General features: G+C 55.7%; 2 protein-coding genes across 3 annotated transcripts in view; one reads left to right on the forward strand and one right to left on the reverse strand.

Annotated features, from left to right (window-relative positions):
* Nucleotides 1-9,982, forward strand: part of Casz1 (castor zinc finger 1) — a 62,910-nt gene extending 52,928 nt beyond the window's left edge. For both annotated transcript variants that reach the window (XM_051172103.1, XM_051172102.1), the window contains exons 13-19: nt 72-194; nt 1,027-1,362; nt 2,782-2,980; nt 3,735-3,906; nt 5,559-5,710; nt 5,820-5,961; nt 8,475-9,982. In XM_051172103.1, coding sequence (XP_051028060.1) covers nt 72-194; nt 1,027-1,362; nt 2,782-2,980; nt 3,735-3,906; nt 5,559-5,710; nt 5,820-5,961; nt 8,475-9,580 — 2,230 coding nt within the window. In that variant the 3' untranslated portion in view covers nt 9,581-9,982. The remainder of the gene's footprint in view (nt 1-71; nt 195-1,026; nt 1,363-2,781; nt 2,981-3,734; nt 3,907-5,558; nt 5,711-5,819; nt 5,962-8,474) is intronic.
* An 8,691-nt stretch (nt 9,983-18,673) lies between these two features.
* The window catches only part of Pex14 (peroxisomal biogenesis factor 14), a 131,344-nt gene continuing 128,361 nt past the window's right edge, over nt 18,674-21,656 (reverse strand). The window contains exons 8-9 of the mRNA XM_051172170.1: nt 20,956-21,047; nt 18,674-19,130 (exon numbers count right to left, since the gene is read on the reverse strand). Of these exons, the coding sequence (XP_051028127.1) occupies nt 18,674-19,130; nt 20,956-21,047 (549 nt within the window). The remainder of the gene's footprint in view (nt 19,131-20,955; nt 21,048-21,656) is intronic.

Raw genomic sequence — 21,656 nt, forward strand, 5'->3', positions numbered from 1 at the left:
GTGTGTGTGTGTGTGGGGCCAGGGCACTGTTTCTGACTGAGACCCTCTAACTGGTGAGCTCCTCTGACTAGGTTTGGTACCAAGGACTTCTGCGACGCCCAGTGTGACTTCCTCCACAAGGCCCATTTCCACTGTGTGGTGGAGGAGTGTGGTGCCCTTTTCAGCACCCTGGACGGGGCCATCAAGCATGCAAAGTGAGTGAGGGTCGAGGGGTGGAGAGGGTGGGGGGGGTCCTTACAACAGCCTCATCCATGCTAGGCCCTGGGCCTGGTGGAGGGATGGAGGTAGCGCAAGGCCTCTAGCCACTCTCCAAGAGATACCTCACCCTGCCCCACCCCCATGCAGTTGTTATCAGGCCACACACCTGAGTTCTTTATAGGCGCTACCCCAGGAAGGGGGCAGACTTCCCTCAGTGCGGGACACCAGGCCTGCTACCTGCCAGACCTAGTGGACCAGCTGCCCCCGCATAGTTCCCTGAAGAGTGTTTGGAAAGGCCCAGAGCACAGTGGGAAATTCAGGGATCCTGGATGCAGGCCTTTCTAGCAGCATGTTAGGCCTCTATCTTTCCTTTGACCTGATGACCTGCAGCAACTTTATGGTTTCTGTAGAGCTATAAGGCAGTGGCGACCAGAGCTCCTCTAGGCTCCGTGCCAGGCTTTCCTCCCCAGCTGCTGCACCAGGGCCTACAGCCCCTCCTCCCTGTGACTCTTGAAAAGGCGGGCGGGGGGGGGGGGGGGGGGGGGAGACCCTGAGGAAACAGGCCTACTCTCTCTCTCTCACACACACACATTCCAGGTCTACACAGGAGCTCAGGAACCAAGCCCATCAGTAGATGGAGTTAGGCTCTAGGCCAGGTTGACAGTGGCACCAGCAGTTTGTTCTCAAGTCCCTCTGCTCGGATAGGGTCAGGGGACCATGCTGGGAGCGAGGTAGGGACACTAGGCTCCTGAGTTGCTATCAGAGACAGGGAAGGGCAGTGGGTCCTCTGGGTTGACATCCTGAGACGCCCTCTTCTGCCTCTCACAGCTTCCACTTCCGGACGGAGGGAGGAGGAGCAAAGGGAACTACAGAGGCATCCTTCCCAGCCTCTGCTGCCGAGACCAAACCTCCCTTGGCACCCTCGTCCCCACCAGCACCTCCTGGCACCGTGGTCCCCGGATCTCTGGAGGGGCCCACTCCCAGCCCAGTCTCCGTGCCCTCCACCCCAACCCTGCTCGCCTGGAAGCAGCTGGCTTCCACCATACCCCAGATGCCTCAGATTCCCTCTTCAGTGCCTCACCTGCCCACTTCGCCCCTGGCGACGACGTCTCTAGAGAGCGCCAAGCCTCAGGTCAAACCCGGCTTCCTCCAGTTCCAGGACAAGTGAGTCCCTCCATGAGCCGGCACCTGTCCCTGTGTCTCGGGAGTGGGTGTAGCCGGGGCGGCAAGCAGGCCCTGCTCCTCACCCTCCAGTTACACTGGCCTCTGGGACTCAGCCTTTCAGCTGTCCACTGTACTGAGCAGCCAGTGGGTGGGGGAATGAGGGTACAAGTGACCTTAGCCCCAGTGGTCCATGAGACCCTGCAAGGACTGGCTGTGGTGAGCTAGGTATGGAAGTTCCATAGGAAACTTCCTGCTCCTACAAAAAGCCTATGTTCCCTCTGGGCCACCTTGCTGGCCAACTCTGTGGCACATACCCAGGCTGAGTCGATAGGCCATGGAAGTCATGGTGGGAGCAGGGCTTAGGCCCTTCAAGGCCCACACAGTGGTCAGGGGTGGAAGGGACCTTCTTCACTTACTGGTGGTGGTTTCTTGCGGCGAGAACGGTGACTTTGTATCATAAAGTGTGTGGCTTCCTGTTCTCAATAAAAAGTAATAAATTGGATTATTTATACCACCTGAGTAACAGCTGTCCTCCCTCTCTGAGCACCTGGGGCTGGGCCTATGGCATGGAAGGGTACAGTGATCTTTTGTCTCTTTCCTGTTTCCTATTACTCCCCTCCATTCCCCGACATGGTAGCCTCCTTAGCTTCCTGAACCTGGCGAGCGCTCCCACCTAGGGTCCAGTCTTTGGAGACCACATCTTTCCACAGCCTTCTGTAGTCTAGGGGCTTCTAGCCATGGCTGCAGCTGCCTGGCGCTCAACCCTCATAGACGCTAGTGGGTGGCCCAGCTCTTCCCTACTCACCAGCACCTCCACCGGCCCCCACCGCCCCCCAGGCTCCTAGGTTCTCTGGGTAGGTGGGCACTGTAGGCCCCGGTTGACTCTGGGACGTCCCAGCAGCTGTGAGCTCTAGCAGGAATGAACACCACGTGCGTGTTACCACTGGTTCACACCCCACAGTAGTGGCACTTCCTGGTAGGACTGCCTACCCATCTGCAATGTCAGTCAGTCACATCCACGCAGTGCCATGTCTTGCCAGCCAAGCCCTTGCTGGCACCTAGCCAGGACTGGCAGCACTATCCATTATTTTTATGCCCAAGAAGTTACTGCAGTCATCTTATCTCTAATCCTGAGGTGTGGCCTTGGAAACTACATGTCCCAGCATGCACTGCTCTGAGCACCCTATATATGGCAATCCCCATGTACCAGGCAAGAGTTCCCAAAAGGAGACAGGGATGCATGCTGGGATCTGTAGTCTCTACCTGAATCTTCCCAATGAGCAGGAAGGTGACCCCCTGCATTCCCCTTGATTACACACCCCTGGTGACTGAGAAGGGAACCCTAACACAAACCAAGTGAGGACACTTGAGGGAGGGCTTGGGATGCCAATGACCTTCTGGGCTGTGGTTTCTTTCTAGTGATCCATGCCTGGCGACGGACTGCAAGTATGCCAGCAAGTTCCACTTCCACTGTCTCTTCGGGAACTGCAAGTATGTCTGCAAGACCTCGGGCAAGGCTGAGTCCCACTGCTTGGACCACATCAACCCCAGCAACAGCCTGGTGAACGTGCGGGACCAGTTTGCCTACTACTCTCTGCAGTGTCTGTGTCCCAACCAGGTCAGTGAGGCAGAGCGGGGGAGGCCCGAGGCCCAAGGCGAGTGCCTTCTGGCAAGGACTCCACTTTTCACACCATTTTTAAGTTGGCATGCGCCAGACACTGGAAAGGACACTCACTATCTGTCCCTGGAGCCCCTGGAGGCCCTTGGGCAGGGGTCCAGACTGATGCTCAGTGGGGGAGGGCTGTCATTTCAGCCCTAACTCCCAATGGTGACTAAATGCTGTCTCAGCTACTGTGTGTTTGACATCATCCGTGCCCATCCTGGAAATAGCTATATGCCTCCTTTCCCCAGAGGCTTAGAATTTTAAAATAGGCTCATTACAATAAAGAAATAGAATAGTCCATGCCTAGGCAGAAAGGACAGATCAGGTTCACTTCAAAGGCCTAGTCCCGAGTCCCAAGTAAGGTCTAAGTGTGCAGAAAAAGATTAGTGATTAGCGATGTCTACCAAGGTTTAGGCCTGTTCAGGGTGAAGAGTGCTGGGGTAGATTAGTGATGTCTGTCCAGGTCTGGTCATCCAGGGACAAACTTGAAAATAGAAAAGTGATGTCTGCTCCGGGTGTGGCATTAGCAAGGAGTCACCAGATTGCCAGGTAGGATGTTTTAATGAAGTGACAATACTACTTTCATGCAGTTGTGTTTCCTAACCCTGAGCATGGGAGAACACAGGTGCAAAGAGCCTTCCACGGCCCAGAGACAGGAGCTCCCAGATGCTACTGTCTGTCCTGACGTTTACCTCTTGCCTCCCTGAAGCACTGTGAGTTCCGGATGCGTGGACACTACCACTGCCTGCGGACGGGCTGCTACTTTGTCACCAACATCACCACCAAGCTTCCATGGCATATAAAGAAGCACGAGAAAGCAGAGCGGCGGGCAGCAAATGGGTTCAAATACTTCACCAAGCGTGAGGAGTGCGGAAGGCTAGGTACCCCAGGCCAAGCGTGGGCAGGGACTTCCAGTAAAGTTTGCACTGTGGCTCTGATCCCTGGGGTTCTGGTGGCCTAGGGTACCTTTCCGGGTACTGCCGTCACTACCCCCAGCCCCATAATCTGTGAAATATATGACAGATGTCATTTTCCGAGTGTTGTCCAATAGGCTGTAAGGTGTTCTGGTGTTGAGCAGCTCTTCCTGCCCAGACATCCCAGTAAGATGGTGAGGGTGGCCCTAAGTATTGGCCCCACCCCAGGACAGCACTTGAGTAGACACTAGTGGGTGGCCCAGCTCTTCCCCACTCACCAGCACCTCCACCAGCCCCTATCACCCCCCAGGCTCCTCGGTTCTCTGGGTAGGTGGGCACTGTAGGCCCCAGGTGACCCTGGGATGTCCCAGCGGCTGTGAGCACCCAGGCATCCCGGGCTCGGCTACTCTTGATCTCCTTTTCTTTGAAAAGGAAAGAAACAAGACTTAACAGTCCTGGGAGCTCTGTAATCTTGAGGGTCTTGCCCAAAACGAGCCGAGTTTGTTCATCCGTCTCGGTTATTTATTTACCTTTTTAAGCATTTAGCATATGCTTGCAAGTAAGCTCGGTGCCAGAAACCTGTAGTCAAGCACATTATGGGATCTGCGGAAGTACACTGAACAGGAGACAGAGGCTGCTGGTGATTCTGAGCTTGGTGGCAGGTGTCTCCTGATGCCTCTCCGGGCCAAGGCACTGGGGGTGCCTGTAGGGAGGAGCCCCAGTCCTGCCCTCTAGCCTCGGGATGAGGCAAACTTCTATGGACCTGCAGATGAGGGCAAGAACCTTCTAGGAATAGCCTGGAAACTGGAAGCCAGGCAGCAGCAGGTTGACAGACGCAGTGTCCTCAGGCCAGGCCTCTGCTGTCCTGTGTGACGTCAGGGTGCAAGGGCCTTGGGGGAGTCCATGGAGGCTGCTGCCAGCTGCTTCTGACTCCTCTGTAGGTGAAGGGTGAGGCACTCCAAGTTAACTGCCAGAAGAGAAAGAAAACAAGCCTTTCCTTCAAGTATTAGTTCAGAAAGGACCTATGGCCTGAGGAGGGCTAGTAGCCACAGCAACAGTGTCCACACCTGGTGGCCTCTGCTGTACCAGGCTCGACTTACAGCTGTCAGGGGATTGTGGAATTGTCCTTACTTACTCAACTTTTGGTGGTTTTGGTAGTCGCTGGGGCCAAACAAAGCTGGGAGATGACATAAGACACCTGGCCAGCCCGGTACCATGGCAACGGGCAGGCCCTCGCCTGCCCTTAGCTGATGCCATTTCGGTCCTGCCTGCTCTATTTGTTCTTAGCCTGGAGCAAAACACAAGTGGGGGTTGGAGGCAGGGTGGAGGCCAGCTGACCAGTGATCTAACCGAAGTGGCTTGCTGAGAAGTCCCTGAGGGTCCTTTGCCCCGAGCGGTAGCTTCTCAGTCAGTGAATGGTGCTTTTAGAAGTAGGGCAAGCCTGCCACCTGTCCCCGTGTGAGCCAGAAGGGAGGCCAGGGGTTAGACAGCCAGGCAGCCCTGGGCTTCCTGGGATGGATTGGCTATAGGTATTTCCATAGAGAAAGCACATCTCCCCCAAACGCCATCTGCCTACACACTACCTGGGGAAGCTTATGCTGACATGGTCACATCTGCAGGCTGCAAGTACAACCAGGTGAACAGCCACTTCCACTGCATCCGAGAAGGCTGCCAGTTCTCCTTTCTCCTCAAGCACCAGATGACCTCACATGCCCGGAAGCATATGCGGAGGATGCTGGGGAAGAACTTTGACCGAGTGCCCCCATCCCAGGTGAGAGCCGAGGCCGTGGGACTCAACTATCAGGTGTATAGGCCGTGCTGTCCATAATACCCAAGGAACCCGTGGGACACCCCCTTAGGGCCCCTCTCCTTTCTTTCAGGGTCCCCCAAGCCTGATGGATGCCGAGACAGACGAAGGCATGGATTACACTGGCTGCAGCCCTGGGGCCGCGTCCTCCGAGTCATCCACCATGGACCGCAGCTGCTCCAGCACCCCTGTGGGCAACGAGAGCACCGCAGCAGGTGAGGGTCCCTGCCGTGTGAGCCGTTCTTGGGACAGAAGGCTGGTAGGCAAGTGGCGTCCAAGGAGGGTTAGACGGTGTGCAGCAAACCAACTGACCTGTAACAACACTGGTCACAGAGGCCCCTCCTGCCATCCTGCCTAGATCGCTGCTGCCCTCACTCTAGGGCACTTCAGTTTCCCCAGAGAGGGACCAGGGCTTGTCCCATTAGCCCCCAGAGAAAACAGCATAGCCCCTGTGCCAGCCCTCCACCCAGAACCCGGGGACCCTGAGAGGCTCCTGCCTCCCGGCACTGTCCTCAGCAAGGTCCTCCCTGGACGTCTGGTGCCCACCGTGACCTCTGCCCACACTGCACTGACCAGTCTCTCTCCTCTGGCCCTCCCTCCCATCTTCGTTGTCCTCCTCTGCTCATCTGTCCACGCATTTCCATACTGCACTTGCTGTTGCCATTGGGTTTCTCATTTGCGCTCTTTTCGTTTGTTCTTTTGTTTTGTTTTTGTTTTTTCTGCTTCTCTCCACCCTCTCCAGGCTGCCCGGTTCCTCCTCCTCCTCCTCCTCCTCTTCCTCCTCCTGCCACGGCTGGTGACGAGGCTGCTCGAGGGGCCGCAGCAGCGCCCACCCTGACTCCACCCTTCCCCCCGGCTGTGCTCCAGCCACCCCTCCCTCCCCTCCCATGCCTCTTCTCTCCGTCCTGTCTCTCATACTCTCTGCTCGGTGCTACTCTGGGAGCCAGCCGGGGCCTGGCGCACCCCATCAGCAGCCCGCCCATCACCGCCACTCCAACTCCAGTAAAAAGGGACGCCCCCCTAGTTCAGGACGCTGCAGGTAACTCATACATGCCTCCTTGCCAGTGTCTGTCACCCTGACTGATCCTCAAGGCTATGGTCCAGGACTGGACCCTTTTCTGTAGCCAGCAGAGCCAAGGACAGGGCTACTCCACACCCCTGGCAGCCAAAAACCGTAGAGAGCAGATTGCCACGGCCAGAGTCCTGCCGGGTGACCTGTGAGGTCCTTCTCCTCCTAGGCCCTGTGAGGACGGAGCCCGCTGCTGTCCGCAGTTCCCTTGGGCGCTGCCCAGGTTCAGAGGGTTCTGATACTGGTGTGAGCCTCCTCCCTCCTCCAAAGCTGGACAGGGAGAGGAAACCGATGGGACCTAAAGACTCGCCAGTGCTCAGTGGTAGACAGCCCTCGCCGTCCCAGCCCCATGGCCAGTGCCCTTGTGGGGATGCTGTACTTGCCCTGTTCTTTGGGTAGACCTCACCCAGGTCTCTAACGAGCCACTCCCGTGTCACGTGATGCCTCAACCCAGGTGCTGTGTCATCACCACGGTAGTGGCCCTGAAGAGGGCACAATGGGTCCATGAACTGACAGCTCTGTTGCTGCATAATCGGTCAGAGCCCCATGACTTCAAACTGCAGTGCTCTGTCCCCCCTACCGGTTTCCAGGCCTGAGCTGCCCTTTGCCCTCTGCCTGGATGCCCCTTTGCCATCCTAGCCCTCGGTTCCTCTTCATCTGCTGAGCATGGGTCATTCGGTGTTCTTTTCAATATACTATTGCAGAATTTTGAAGGCAGGAGTGATAGGTAGCCAGGCACCCTGGGAAGGCTGAGGGAGGAAGATGCCTCCATCTACCCTGGGCAGGGTCAGGCCTGGGATCTTCTGTTCTTCGGGAACGAGTGATGGAATGCCAGGGCAGGCTGCCTCTTCCCCAGTGCCTGTGTAGCCAGCTGGAGGTGTCTTCGGGTGCTTCCCGGGAAGGCACAGAGAGGCCTGTGGCCACAGTCTTCCTCATCCTTGAGAAGCAGGCTAGGACCAGGGTGGCCAGCAGAGAGCCTGGATCCCTGCTGAGCTGAGCAGGAGACACTGCTTTGTATTTCCTGGGTCCCTTAGGCCAGGCAGAAAACTCCAAAACCTTAAAGAAACTTCTAGTATCAAGGAGAAGATACTTCTAGGGGCAAGGATTTACAACCCCACACGGCTGTAGGGCGTCAGCACCCCTGCTCTCAGGAGGCAAGTCCCCTGCACAGACAAACAGGCAGCCGGAGACTGGATAGCTGGCAGGAAGGGAGCCGGCCTGTCCCTCATTAGAGGCAGGCGTGATGGCGTCCTGGCCTGGGTCCAACTTGGGTAATTAGACTCAGCCGACCTAGATTCCCAGCTTCCCCTTTCAGCTTCAATTAGCGCTGGGCTGTATCCTCACTTCCCACCCAAACTGGGCAGGAAGCAGCCACCACATCCCGGCAGAGCTGCCACCGGGATGCATCTGTGGTCATCCTACAGACCGAGAAGGCAGGGGAAGCCTGGGACTCCCTGCTGCTCCCAAGGGGCCAGTGGGAGAGGTTCCCAGCCTGTGGGGAAGCCAGGGTGTTGTTCCTAAGGGGTGTGTGTCTGCTGGCCACCATGCCAAGCTCAGTGGCCCTGTGTGGGTGTGACCCTGGGAATGAAGCCCGTGTGGTGGGCTCTGCTGCCAAAAGGGCACCCCTTCCAAGCTGACCTCTCTCTGCCCCCTCCCTAGGGAACACCATCTCCATGCCGACAGCCTCAGGGGCCAAAAAGCGCTTTTGGATCATCGAGGACATGTCTCCCTTTGGCAAGCGAAGGAAGACAGCGTCCTCTCGGAAGATGTTGGATGAGGGCATGATGCTGGAGGGTTTCCGGCGCTTTGACCTCTACGAGGACTGCAAGGACACGGCCTGCCAGTTCTCGCTCAAGGTCACCCACTACCATTGCACGCGGGAAAACTGCGGCTACAAGTTCTGCGGGCGCACGCACATGTACAAGCACGCACAGCACCACGACCGCGTGGACAACCTGGTGCTGGACGACTTCAAGCGCTTCAAGGCCTCGCTCAGCTGCCACTTCGCGGACTGCCCGTTCTCGGGCACCAGCACGCACTTCCACTGCCTGCGCTGCCGCTTCCGCTGCACTGACAGCACCAAGGTCACTGCGCACCGCAAGCACCACGGCAAGCAGGACGTGATCAGCGCCGCTGGCTTCTGCCAGTTCAGCTCGAGCGCCGACTGCGCCGTGCCCGACTGCAAGTACAAGCTCAAGTGCTCGCACTTCCACTGCACCTACCCGGGCTGCCGCCACACGGTGGTGGGCATGTCGCAGATGGACTCGCACAAGCGCAAGCACGAGAAGCAGGAGCGAGGGGAGCCTCCCGCAGCCTCTCCGAGTGCGCCCGTCAGCCTGGACGGCTCGCTCACGCTGGCCGCCGAGCAGGGCTCGCTGCTCTTCCTGCAGACCGCGGCCGCAGGACTGGGCCTGCTTGGGGACACGGGGGACCCCGGCCCACCTGCCATCGCCCCTGGACCTCGCGACGGCCCTGCTGCTCCCGCCCCCGCTGCGGCTGCCGCCGCCGCCGCCGCCGCCGGGGAGTCCTCCCAAGAGGACGAGGAGGAAGAGCTGGAACTGCCAGAGGAGGCCGAGGACGACGACGAGGATGACGACGAAGAGGACGACGACGACGACGAGGAGGATGATGATGAGGACGACGACGAGGACCTGCGCACTGACTCGGAGGAGTCGCTGCCCGAGGCTGCGGGGGAGGCGGGCACGCGGACCCCGTTGACGGCCTTGGGTGGCCCAGGCCCCGCGCCCACCGCCGCGTCACCCTAGCCGCCGCGTCACTCCAGTCCCCTCTAGAACTGCTCTGTATGTGAACCCCTGTGTACAGACTCCGCTGGGCCGCCCCAGGGAGGGAGGCGCCCTGGCCCCGCCGGTGCTTCCGGACCCCGAGTCCGTCTCAGGGCAGAGGCGGGGACCCTTCTGGTGCTCCGGGCCGCCCGCGCCCTCCCAGCCCGCCCGAGCGGGTGTTCAGGGAATAGCAGGTGCTGTGTCCTGGTGGCTTCGCTGGCCTGCGTTCCTCTCCGTGCCCACATTCGAGGTCCGCCCTCAGAATAGGACCCCTGCTCAGGGGCTCCCCCCGGGGGGTCAATGGGTTGTGGGGACGGCAGGCACCTGTGGCATCTGGCTGGGCCCTCCTAATGCAGCTAAGACCTCCCCCTGACTCGGGGGAGGGCCGGCCGAAGACGGTCAGCACGGGTGACACTACAGGGATATGGAGGGAATGTCGTGGAATCAGCAGCGAGTCGGCATCCCCGCCCCCAAGCTGTGGTCCGGGTCTGGTAGCACTCAGGCCCCGACCCACCCTCCAGTGAATCGAGCGAGGCTGTGGCCCAAAGTAGGCACAGCTGTTGGGGGCCTGGAGGCGAGGGTCTCAAACAGGAAGTATGCGACTGTTTTTGGCTTTAATAATCAAGTGGGGGGGGGGAACCCAAGAAAGTTGTACAGTATTTTTCCTGTAAAGGTTATTATTCTACATAGAACAAAAAAAGGTGGGAAAAAGAAAAAAGAAAAAGAAAAAAAAAAAGCAGGTGCGAGGGAGCTGAGCCCCGCCTCCAGACCAGCCCTGGGATTGAGGACCTGAGTGCAATTTCTCCTGTGGAATTGTTTAGCATTTATTTTAAGAGGCCTCCGTTTGAGGCTTGTCTTCACACTAGCACTGATGGGGGCTGCGTGATTCCAACTTTTAACTTGAATTTTGTAGAGACAAGGAAAAAAAGGACTATTCTCTTGATACAAGTTTGTAGCTAATTTATCATTTGAGGGGTTTTTCTGTTGGTTATGCGTGTGGCTTTATAGGGCTTTCTTTCTTCTTCTTCTTCTTCTTCTTCTTCTTCTTCTTCTTCTTCTTCTTCTTCTTCTCCTCCTCCTCCTCCTCCTCCTCCTCCTCCTCCTCCTCCTCCTTCTTCTTCTTCTTCTTCTTCTTCTTCTTCTTCTTCTTTCTTCTTCTTCTCCTTGGTCCAGTTTTGTTTGATAATTTTGTTTGGGATGCTTTTGTGCTGGTGCAGCCCACCCAGATTTGGTTCTTTTTCCAAAATTCCCCCTTCCTGGAGGCAGTGAGGCCACCTAGACACAGCACAGGTCTCACCTGCAGGCACGAGGCCAGAGGCCGCTCCAGTCTCTCTAGGGGCAGGCTGCCTGAGGCCAGGCTTGTGGTATAAACCTCTGCACTCCAGGCACTGGCTAGTGTCAGGCTGGAAGCCAACAGGCCAATCCAGCAAGCAGCAGAGGAACTGCCACCAGGAAGCCCTCTCCCACAGGGGGAGCCTGCCGAAATGGGACAGTGGTTTTATCAGTGAGAGAGAGTGTGTGAGTGTGTGTGTGTGTATGTGTGTGTGTGTCCGTCCTCTTGGCAGCCAGAAAGCCAGGATCATCTGAACTGGAGAGGGAGCAGGGAGGGCACAGCAGTTGAGATGAGAGTGGCCAATTCAACAGGGTTCCCAAACAGCCCGGGCCAGAGCCTCCATGCTGCGGAGCATTCGCCCAGATTCTGACCTACCACAGGACTCTGCCTCTGTGGAAGGAGTTTTGTAAAGGAAAAAACAATTAAAAGCAAACAAAGAAAAACATTTTTCAATGTAGCAAAATCAAACAAAAAATTTTTAAAAGAAAAAAAAAAGAAAGAAAGAAAAGAAGACGCGGAGAGTGCGAAGTCTAGCCTTTTGTAAGCTTCATATTGCACATTAGGACTATAAGCCATTGCTAGCTCATTTTGAATTTTAATGTGTAATTTTTTTGTTTTATTTTCTTTCTGTGAGGAAAATGATGCCTGATCCACCAATGCTCTTTTTAATGTTTTATAACTATGTATGTGTATATATATAAATATAAAAGTAATATGTATGCACATATGTGTGTATATATCTATATGTATATACATATATAGATATATAGAGATATATAGAGAGGTTTTGAGACAAAAACAAAAACAAAAACAAACTTCAGACCGTGAAAGCGAACTGAACAGCGCGTGCTCTGATTACTTGAATCTGGTCTCCTCGGCACCTGGTTATTAAGAACTGAATATTTTTCCACTTGAATTTAGTGCTATTAGAAATTTAATATATGTGTTTTATTTATTTGATTTTTTTTTTGCATGACTGATGCAAGGTTTGACATTTTCACTCAATAAAAACTGGAAAAAAAAAAAAACCTACCGCGTTATCTTTTATTTTTAAAACTATCCCCAAGTGTTTGGCCATGGCCCAGTGTGTAGGGTGGCCCAAACACAGCCAGGATCTAAATGCCAGCACAGTAGGGCAGGGGTGTGGGGTTCGGCTAGTTTTGTGTCTAGGCTTAAGGCCAGGTTCTCCCACTATTTGCTAGAGAGAGGTGATGCGGCTCTCCTCTCCTCAGCGCCATCTGAACCCCACTTGAGGCTCAGGAACCACCCCTAGGACCTGGCAGTAAAGCCTCAAGCCTCCCCAGGCCCCACGCTCGGGCCAGCACCTCCTGCGTGTTCTCCAGACTACAGGACTGCTGCTTGGCAAGGCGAACCCTCAGCGCCTTCCTTCTTCCTGCGGGGACCTGCCCAGTCTGGGAACAGCACGTACCCGGATCCAATCCGGATGCTGGCGAGGCTCCTGCTCAGAGCATAAGGTGGCAGATCCAGAGGTATAGAGGGCCATGGGTCTACAGCCTTCACACTAGACCTAAGCCGCTGGCCTTGGTGGCACTAGGGCCGAGGACAGCTTTCTGCCAGTCTAGATGAAAGTGCAGGTGCCACGCACATCCCAGAGTTCATGTTGTTTCTATTTACCCCAACACTTGGCAACTGGCGACCTGCCTCAGCCTTGTCATCATCTGCATCATGCCTGCCCGACTCTGAGCAGTCTCCGAGTGGCCAGAGGTGTCCACGGCCTCTAGGAAGATACAGGCAGAGCCCACTCTGGTCTTCCCCAGTGATCGACGTCACACTGACTTGTCACATTCCTGCCACAGAGGACATCATGTCCCTTTTCCAAGGGACTCAAGAAAGCTGTGTCCTTGCAGTGCACTCACCCTACGCGCTGAGCCCGGCACACTCAAAGCTCTGGCTGACCAGTGTGGGTGCGTACAGGGAGCAGAGAGTGAGCAGCCTCGCCCGCTGCTGCCAGGCTGGGTGTGTGTCTTACCACAGAGCCTCTCCTCCAGCCCAGCTCAGAGCATCCCTTCCCTTTCTGCTTTGCTCCTGGAACTCGGCCCACAGGCTATTTACATAAATATGTTTGTAACAGACATGAAAATAGAGACTTTTTTTGGTCTTATTAAAATGTTCAAGTTGGAACTCGCCTGTTGTTTGTGGATAGCTCCATTCTGTTAAATAAAACAGTGACTAATTTATGGGATAAAACACAAGTTCAACAAATTAAAGCCATTATTGGAGCTTCGCAGGCCCTGGTGGGCTGTGTGGCCTCCCGTGGGGCCTGAGGGGAGGCAGGGAGCCAAGTCCCAAGCTCAGCTGGTGATAGGCTGTGGGTGGTGTGGCCACGGGGCTCCCTCTGGGCACAGCACAGTAGTCAACAGGGCAGGGCCTGAGGAGTGAAGGCCATTTTCAGGGTAGACTCAGGGGGCCCACAGAGTGGGGTAGTTAGGCAGTTTACTAATCTTGAGTAGCCTCCCAAAACACACCCTCATCTTCCGTCTCTGGGCTTTCTGGGCAGACCCATACCCAGGAGATGGTGGAACCAGCTTCCTAGCAACCTTTGGACAGTACCCAGGGAAAGGCAGTAGATGTCCCTTCAGAGAATTGGTTGCTGCCCATGAAGAGTCAAGAAGGGCACACACCCCTGCATTATTAGGTACACGAGCCCATGTACATGGTGATCTAGTCCTACCCCTAGATCGGGGGGGTGGGGGCGAAGCTAGCTGCTGTGGGTGGCACCTCACCCCAGGGCCCAGGCCCTATGATTGTTCCCTGTGGCCTGTTGGACTTGGTACAAAATGCTGTAAAACATTTTTGTTCTGGGGTTTAATTAGCTGTGGTGGTGTGACACTTCAACACCCAAACTGGGACATATTCAAGAGTTGTTTTTTTTTAACATCGAGGAATGAGTTAGAAACAGCTGTGCAGGCTTGCAGCTGGTCTCAGTGGCCAGCCTTCTTCCCAGACAGGGGGCCAGCTGCTGGAACAGGCCTTGGCCACAGCTCAGGGTGGTGGGAGGATACACAGTACTAAGACAGTGTCTTCCCTGGGCAATATACCCAGGCCACTGGGCAATACGGGTATCCATTCACAGGCGTGAGAGGTGGCCACAGCTCCACAGGTGGCTTTGGCCTAGAGCCAGGACACAGGGATGGGCATTCTGCTGCCTAAGGACAGGTCAGGTCTCCGAGAAGAAGGCTCCTAGAGTGCTGGAATCTGAAGACTTTGCAGCTCCAAGTGGAGCCACCTGTGCCGTCCGTTCTGACAAGAGCCGCCTCAACCTAGGGGCAAGCTGACAGAAAGTGGCTTCCAGGTGAGGGCAGCTGCTTGGCTTCGGTGGGATCACACCACTTCTACACCAAAGAAGCTTACCCAGCCTGCCTCAAAACCTCTAGCCCTTAGCTTTGCCTGAGCCTTCGGAGGCCAACTGCCATACCCTACATCTGAACAGGTCCCTTGCAATGGCTGTGCCTGGAGATGCTGCCAGAGCCAGGGTGACAGGCTAGCCAGACATGAAGCTGCACACATGCCCAGCTTACTTAGGGTCCAAGGGGGGCTGGAGGGACCGCTGTGCTGCTAAAGCATTTCCCCTGCAAGAACTGCGACCCAAGTTTGGTTCCCAGAACCACATAATGTTGGGCATGGTGGCACACACAGGTAATCCCAGTGCTAGGAGGCAGAAGCTGGCAGGCCATTGAGAGATGCATCTCTCAGAGGGGGTGGACAGGGTTCTGGATGGCACCGGAGGCTCTCTGGCCTCCATGTGCACATTTACAATGTAACCAGAAGCAGCCATAGCTCCCAGTCCACCAGCCATGGCAAGGGAAATGATCTCATGACAGTATGCCTGTGTACCACGCTGCTGGGTGGGGGAGTTCGGACACTTGTGTGCCATGTGAATTTCCCACTTAACTTTCATCTCAGGATGGGCTTGGTGGCTGTACGGTCAGTCGAGGAGCAGCTGCATCTGAAACCACGGCCCCGTTGCTCCACTTACTTGGGTTTTCTTTTCTGTTTTTTGAGGGTCTCACCAAAGCTGGCTCAAGCAGTCCTTGCTGCTGTAGCTCCTCAGGTAGCTGGGACTGAAGGCAGATGCCACTGGACCTAACATCCCTGTCCCTTTAAAGTCTTCCCAGGTCTCACCAGGCAGCAAGGAAAGACTCTAGGCATCTCCTTATAACGCCTTCTGGAAGGCTGCAGGCTGCAAAGCCCTCAAAGAAAGGGAATAATGAAGCCTGGCCCATCTTTCAGGTAAAGGCACCCCCAAATGCAGGCTGAACTCTCAAACTCATTTCGATGACCTGAGAGCTGGGCTGTGCAGGCAGGGGTGTGGAAACAGCAGGCCCCTGTGGCCACATGTAATGTGTGCAACAGCACAGGCGTGTCACCCTGAGTAAAGACCCTGAGGTCTTTACTTTTTAATAATGCGACCCTCTGCTAAGGGTGAGCCAGCTACAGCTAAGATCCTTCTCTTAGCCACTTGGCCAGACAGGGTGGGTCTGGACGAGAAAAGCATGTGCTAAGGTCAGAAGCCGGTTGAGGACAGTAGCCAGGACCCACCTGCCAAAAGGCCAGTGAGGCCTGGCCCCCTGCCCAGGGACTTCACACGAGTGGGTCCTCCCCGGTGCCTTCCACTGGAGCCGGGGACTCTTCTCTGGCATCCCACGGAAGTGATCAGTATAGAGCAACACTGGGGTCAGCGTGTTCCTGAGAACGGCTATAGCCTGCCTCCTCCTTCCCTGGGCTCTGAGGCAGCAGTGGAGGACAGCCTCCAGAGGAGAGGCCTGGCCAAGACACCTCCTCCCTGCCCCCCCCCCAAGAGCCTGTGTCTTCTCAAGCCCGGTTGGGTCCCACAGTAAGTAGTGGGTATGAGGGCCCCGAAGAACAGTCACAGACCATTCTTCTATCAATGGGCAAGTCACTCATCACGAGGAGGGAGGAGGGTTGGATTATTAAAAAACAGGGAGGGAGGGAGACAGAATCCTATAAACACAAGCCATAACTCAGTCATCCAGGGAGAATATTCCCTCTATTCCCAAGTTTTTCCTAAATATATGTATTTACACACACAAATACACACACACAAACAGAGAAGTCCAGTATTTGGGGTACAAACTTAGTAGTCCCTGGGCATTCCATTTGTCCACCAACAGTGCCTGGGAGGCCTGATGCAGGCCTCCCACAAATCCCAGTGATGTCCTGTGTCTGCTCTCCCACCCCCTCCCAGCCCCCTCCTCCTTAGGTGACACTCCCCACCCTGTCCTTTCTGTTCTGCCCAAGGTAGCTCCAATGAGTCACCGGCTCTGGGGGAGGCCAGAGTCTGAGGGGAGCTCACGCGCTGGGTGGGGGGTGGTTCAAGACAGCTGGGCACGGTCTCCAAGCACTGGGGTTCGTCCTCTCCCAAACGACACTTTATAAAAAGACATCGTAATTGAGTTTAATAATGTACTCCCTTCCAGAAAGGGCCTGACAGGCGCTGCCTGCTGCTCACTTCTGCCCCATTCCAAATATTTTTACCTTATTTGGATGAAATGCATTATTTTTCTAATGAAAGGCTTTTTTTTTTCCAAAGGGCCGTTTCCCCTGTCCAGCAGCCGCCTTTATTAGGCAGCCCTCACGCAGTTTTGGGGAGGGGCGTTTCTCTCCCTGAAGTCAGGCCAGACTGTCCTCAGAAGCTGAACCAGGTTCCTGTCCCTTTTCTTCTGAGCTTGAGCCCAGAACTTCCAAGCTGGTAATGGCCCAGGTGGGGAGAGCTCAGGCCCAGACCTCCTTTCAGGCCCAGCTTTCATGGCCCTAGCAAGTAGAGCATTATGGGATGGGGAGGCTGCCATGCCCACACATTTAGCACTCACTTCCCCTGCCCCCCCACTCTGGCTTCATTTCTGACCCAGGGCATCTGCCCTTCTAGACTTTTCTGGCTCCCTTTAGAAGGAACCTCAGGAGTCACAAAGGGTTACTGAACCAAAGGGGGCTGTGGTCCTTGGATCCAGGTGTTCCATTCAGGAAAGGGGCATGGCCAGCCCTCTGACAGCCCACCTCAGGTCCACTCCCCTGCCTCCTGACAATGAGACTCCTTGGAGCTCCTGGGAGAGCAACGTCCCCCAGGCATGCAGGCTGGTCATCCCCAGGAGTGAAGAAACATGGCTTCTGCACAGGGACACGAGGAGAGTACAGGGAAAGCTCTCCTGCGCCTCTCTAGGGACCACATGGCTAAAGATCCAGTCCTGGGGATTCATGTGAGGTGTTAAAGGGAAGATGTGAGACAGAAACAAGGGTGGGAGGTAGGCATCTTCCTGGACAACACTGAGCAAGGCCCCAGCCCTCAGCCATGCTGGTGTGTCCTTCCCGCCTGTCCCCCTGCAAGGCCACTGCAGGGGCATGTGTCATGTCATACTGCATGGCTCCACTTGCAGTAGTGGCCACTACAAGGCACTCTCCACTTCACAGTGCCACACCCACATGAGGCACATGACAGGACACTCTCCACTTCACAGGACCACACCCACGTGAGGCACATAATAGGACACTCTCCATGGCTCCAGGCATGACCAGCCCTGGGTGGAAGGAGCGTGTCCCTTGGAAGGCACTCTTCCTGCCCCAGCTCTCTGGTCACAGCTCAACACACTGTGAAGGTTAAAGGGAGACAGGGAGGGCTTGAGCGAGCGAGCGAGGAGCGAGGGACTAGCAGTGCACAGACAGGCTCCTGGGGAATGTGCATCCATTTAAGGAAGGCAGCTCATCCCGCAGCGCCAGGTCTATATACAGTAACGAGTGAGTCCCTTCCTTCCTTCCTGCTCTCAAGGGAATGTCGCCCTCCACAGACACCAGCGCAAGGAAGGAGCCCCTCCAGTCTGGGTGAGTGCCTCTGACAGGTCCCTCAGGGCCCTGCTCTGGTGGTCACCTGGTGGAGCTTTAGCTGAAACCCACCTCAGAGGCACAGGCGCTAGCAGATGAGGTCAGAGTCAGGAATTAAATATGGCAACTCATATTTATTACAATTATGTACAGTCATATCTTATATTCTGAAATCTATACATGATCACATAAATGAACATGTGTTTCTCAGTGGGAAGGACAGATGTGGCTGTTCGTCAGGAAGGCCCTGCTGCCTGGTTCCACAGCAAGAGGAAGAAGCACGCCTCAGCACCAGGACACAGCAAGCGAGGATGGTCTAGTGTGGTGTAGAGGACAACAGAGCAGGTGGCCTGGGAACAGGTCCCCAAGGGCAGCATCTGTCAGCCAGGACCTGGCTGTGGGGAGGCTGGGTCCTGGCAGGCCCACAAGATGTAGGACCAGGGCCCTGACTTTTGGAACAGGCAGAGAAGAAGCCACAGGCCAGGCCAGGCCAGGGCACAGTGAGAGACAGCAAGACCAAGGCGGCTGCAGTTCCTCCCACACTGAGGTGACAGGAGGCAGAAGATGACATGAGCTCTGGCCATGCATGGTGTCAGGTAGTCAAGATACTCAGAGGACACACCTGGACAAGACACCTGTCCAAGGACGGGGCTCGGCGGGGGCTTGAGTACAGAGCTCCTGAGTCCTGACCTAGCCAGAGCCACTGGGGTGGGGGGGGGGGGCTGGGGAGGTGTTTGGGAAGCTGGTGAACAGAAGTGCAACCCCACACTGCTGCATCAGAGGACAGCCCCGCCCCTACCTGGGTTGCCGGCCCCCCTCATGGAGGCAGGGCCACACTCACACCCCCAGCCACTGGTGCTCTGGGGTGCTGGAGGGCAGGCCAGGCCCTAATCTCTCTCACTTTCATTGCTGGCGCCCTCTGGCCGCCGGAGCTTCTCCACCTGCTCATTGATCTGCCCGTCCCCGCCGCCCCGTCTGTCCTCCCTCTGTCCCCCAAGGACATCCTCCTCATCCACATGGCTCAGATCATCCTCCTCATCCTCTTCATCCTCCTTGTCCTCCCTCTTCTCCTCCTCACCCTGGACCTCCATCCTCACCTGGCCCTTGACATCCAGCACCCCCTCACCCTCCTCCTGGGGACCCAGCAGGTGGTACGTTGCTGTGGAGCCCTCAGGGCTGTGGCTCTCCTTCCCAGGAGAGGAGGATGTGGATTCATTGCTGACAGGCGAGATGTCGCTGCTGCTGTGGTGGTTCACGGCTGCAGGGCTTGAGGGTGATGGAGACTTCACTGGGATCTGCCAGGAGGGGATCTTCGGGGCTGATGGAGAGGGAGGGAACTGCCTCCTGGTGGTGGAAGAGGAAAAACAGAAGTAGGTAGAGGCTGGTGACCACATCCGGCTCCAATGTCATGCACTGCCTTGGTCCCTAATCCCTGAAGGCTCAGTGATGGCAGCAATTTCTTCAGGACCATGAGGCAGGGGACTGCAGAGTCCCTTTCCTTTTAAGAGTAAAGCCTCTGCGCCCACCAGAGGTCTCATCAGCCAAGCTGGACACTACAAGTGTCCTGTGCTGCCCAACACTGCCCTAATGTAGACTTGCCCCACACCAGACAGCTGTGGTCTGCTATCTGGGGGCCCGATACACTCTGCTTTTTTTTTTTTTTTTTTTTTAACATTTTATTTAATTTTAATTTATGTGCATTGGTGTAGCGGTGCCAGATCTTAGAGTTACAGACAGTTGCGAGCTGCCATGTGGGTGCTGGGAATTGAACCCGGGTCCTTTGGAAGAACAGGCAATGCTCTTAACCACTGAGCCATCTCTCCAGCCCCCCGATACACTCTGGAGCATACCCCACCCCCATTCAACACTGTCCCTGCTCCACTACTGTGGCCACAAAGGGAAACGAAAGGAAGCAAAAGGGACCAAAGCTGGGAGCCCAAGAGCCCCTGCCTAATGTTTCCATCATCTCAAGAAAAGCAGACATGGGGAATCTGGCTACTGTTCAGGGGTCAGAGACATTCAGACCAAAAGAGTGATGTTAGGACCCTTCGCTGGAGACCTCTGAGCCCAAGCTTTGACCAAGGAAAAGCCAGCTCTCCTTCTAAGCCCTGGGCCAGCAGCCAGCCCAGACTGAAGGCCTTTCCAGGAGAGACTTGGGAAGTTGGGTCAGCGTGGTCATGGCTCAGAAATGCAGCTCCTGTCCAGGGCTATGCTGCCGACCAGCAACGGCCAAAGTCTCCAAGCCTAGAGCCCTCTTGGTGGAGTTTGCCCCACACCCTGCACTGCACTACCACTCATTAGCAACCTAAACACAAGATCTCAGTTTGTTGTCTGCTTGGCTTCAGGGTCACCTGGTGGTCTGCATCTGTCCCCTAGCCACAGAGACACTCATCTTCTAAGTTTGGAAGGCCAAAGACTTCTAAGAACAATCTGCACGCCCTGCCTGGATTGGCCACATCTTTTGTAGAGGTATGCCGCCACACCCCACCCCGAGGTTGTGAAGTGGGAGGCTTTAGGAAGTGTGGTCCTCCAGCCTGGGCTCCTCATAGCATCCCTGACCCCAGCCTTGCTCCCCTCATAAAGCCCATCTTGGATGGCTTTGTCTTGCCTTACAGCTCCTAAGCCCTTGGCCAGGCAGACACACACGCATCCAGGCACAGGCTGTTAGGCCACACTCAGGCTTCCAGGATACCACATTCTCAGCTTTACAGCCTGGTTGTTCCCCAATCAGGGCTGCCCTGGGAACAATGTGCTGCTACTACAGGGGTCACGAGGTAGCTTCCAAGGGCCCAGGGCTGGTTCTGCTGAGGCAGTTCTCACAGCTTGCAGCCCTCAGTGAGACGACACCTGAGACAAGGCCATCTGGAGAGGTCACTAGGCTCTGGAAGGAGTGGCCACTTCCAGGTGCCCTGTGTCAGTCAGTAAATGTCATGTACCAGAGTGCCCTGCTCTCTGCCTCAACACTGTCCCTCTTGGGGACAGTTAATACTACACTCACAGGCACTATTCCCCTGATGTGGGAAGGTCCCTTGGGAAGTGCAGCTCAAGATCTTCACCTTCCAGCTCAGGGAGGGGTCCTGTCCCTCCCATGCCCGCTGGCCAGCCCACAAGCTTCCCACAGCACCAGGATGACCTTGGACAAGGCAGAGCCTCAACCTTCATCTCCTACCGATTCAAAAGAAGCCCTTTCAGGGAGTTGATTTCCGACTTGAGCTCATTAATATTCTGGGACTCCAGGATCCAGTTGGTTGATGTGGTGGCCTGAAAGTCAGAACACAGGTAACACGGGTCACAGTGGTGTCTGCTGTTCGTTTGGGTCAGGGCTGAAGCATCTGCAAGCCATTCCGGGTCCCACTCTGCCAGTGTCACACCTACTTGTGACAACACCCTACAACAGTCCTCAACCCCTGACTCAGTATACAATGATGCTAGAAAGCCATAATATGTTCTTAGATGGTGCTACAGTATTCATGTCTAAAAGTAAAATAACAAAAAGAGCCCTTGTCTATCCCACAGACACCAGTTTGTCATGGTGAGTGATGTATCTGGGGACAGTGGGAGGGGCTGCTGCAGGCAAGAGAATCATTCACTTCTGTTGAATACTTGAAAATTCTATTAAAACAAGCACAAATACAAGCCACCTCACAACAAGCCCTGGGTGAAACCACGCCCACCCTGAGGAATCAGCACAGTCCAGAAGCCACTGGGGGGGGGGGTGTTAGTGGGGGGAGCGGCAGACAAGGAGGCCTGAGCACCCATGCGTCACAGCACTGCCTAGAAGCAGGCCAAGATGTCAGCCTACCCTAACACAATCTTCACACTGCTTGGGATCTCTGGCTCCTGGCTAGGACCTTAGGTCTCCTGAAGCTT

The sequence above is a fragment of the Acomys russatus genome, chromosome 29, assembly GCF_903995435.1.
Source record: "Acomys russatus chromosome 29, mAcoRus1.1, whole genome shotgun sequence".
NCBI lineage: Eukaryota > Metazoa > Chordata > Mammalia > Rodentia > Muridae > Acomys > Acomys russatus.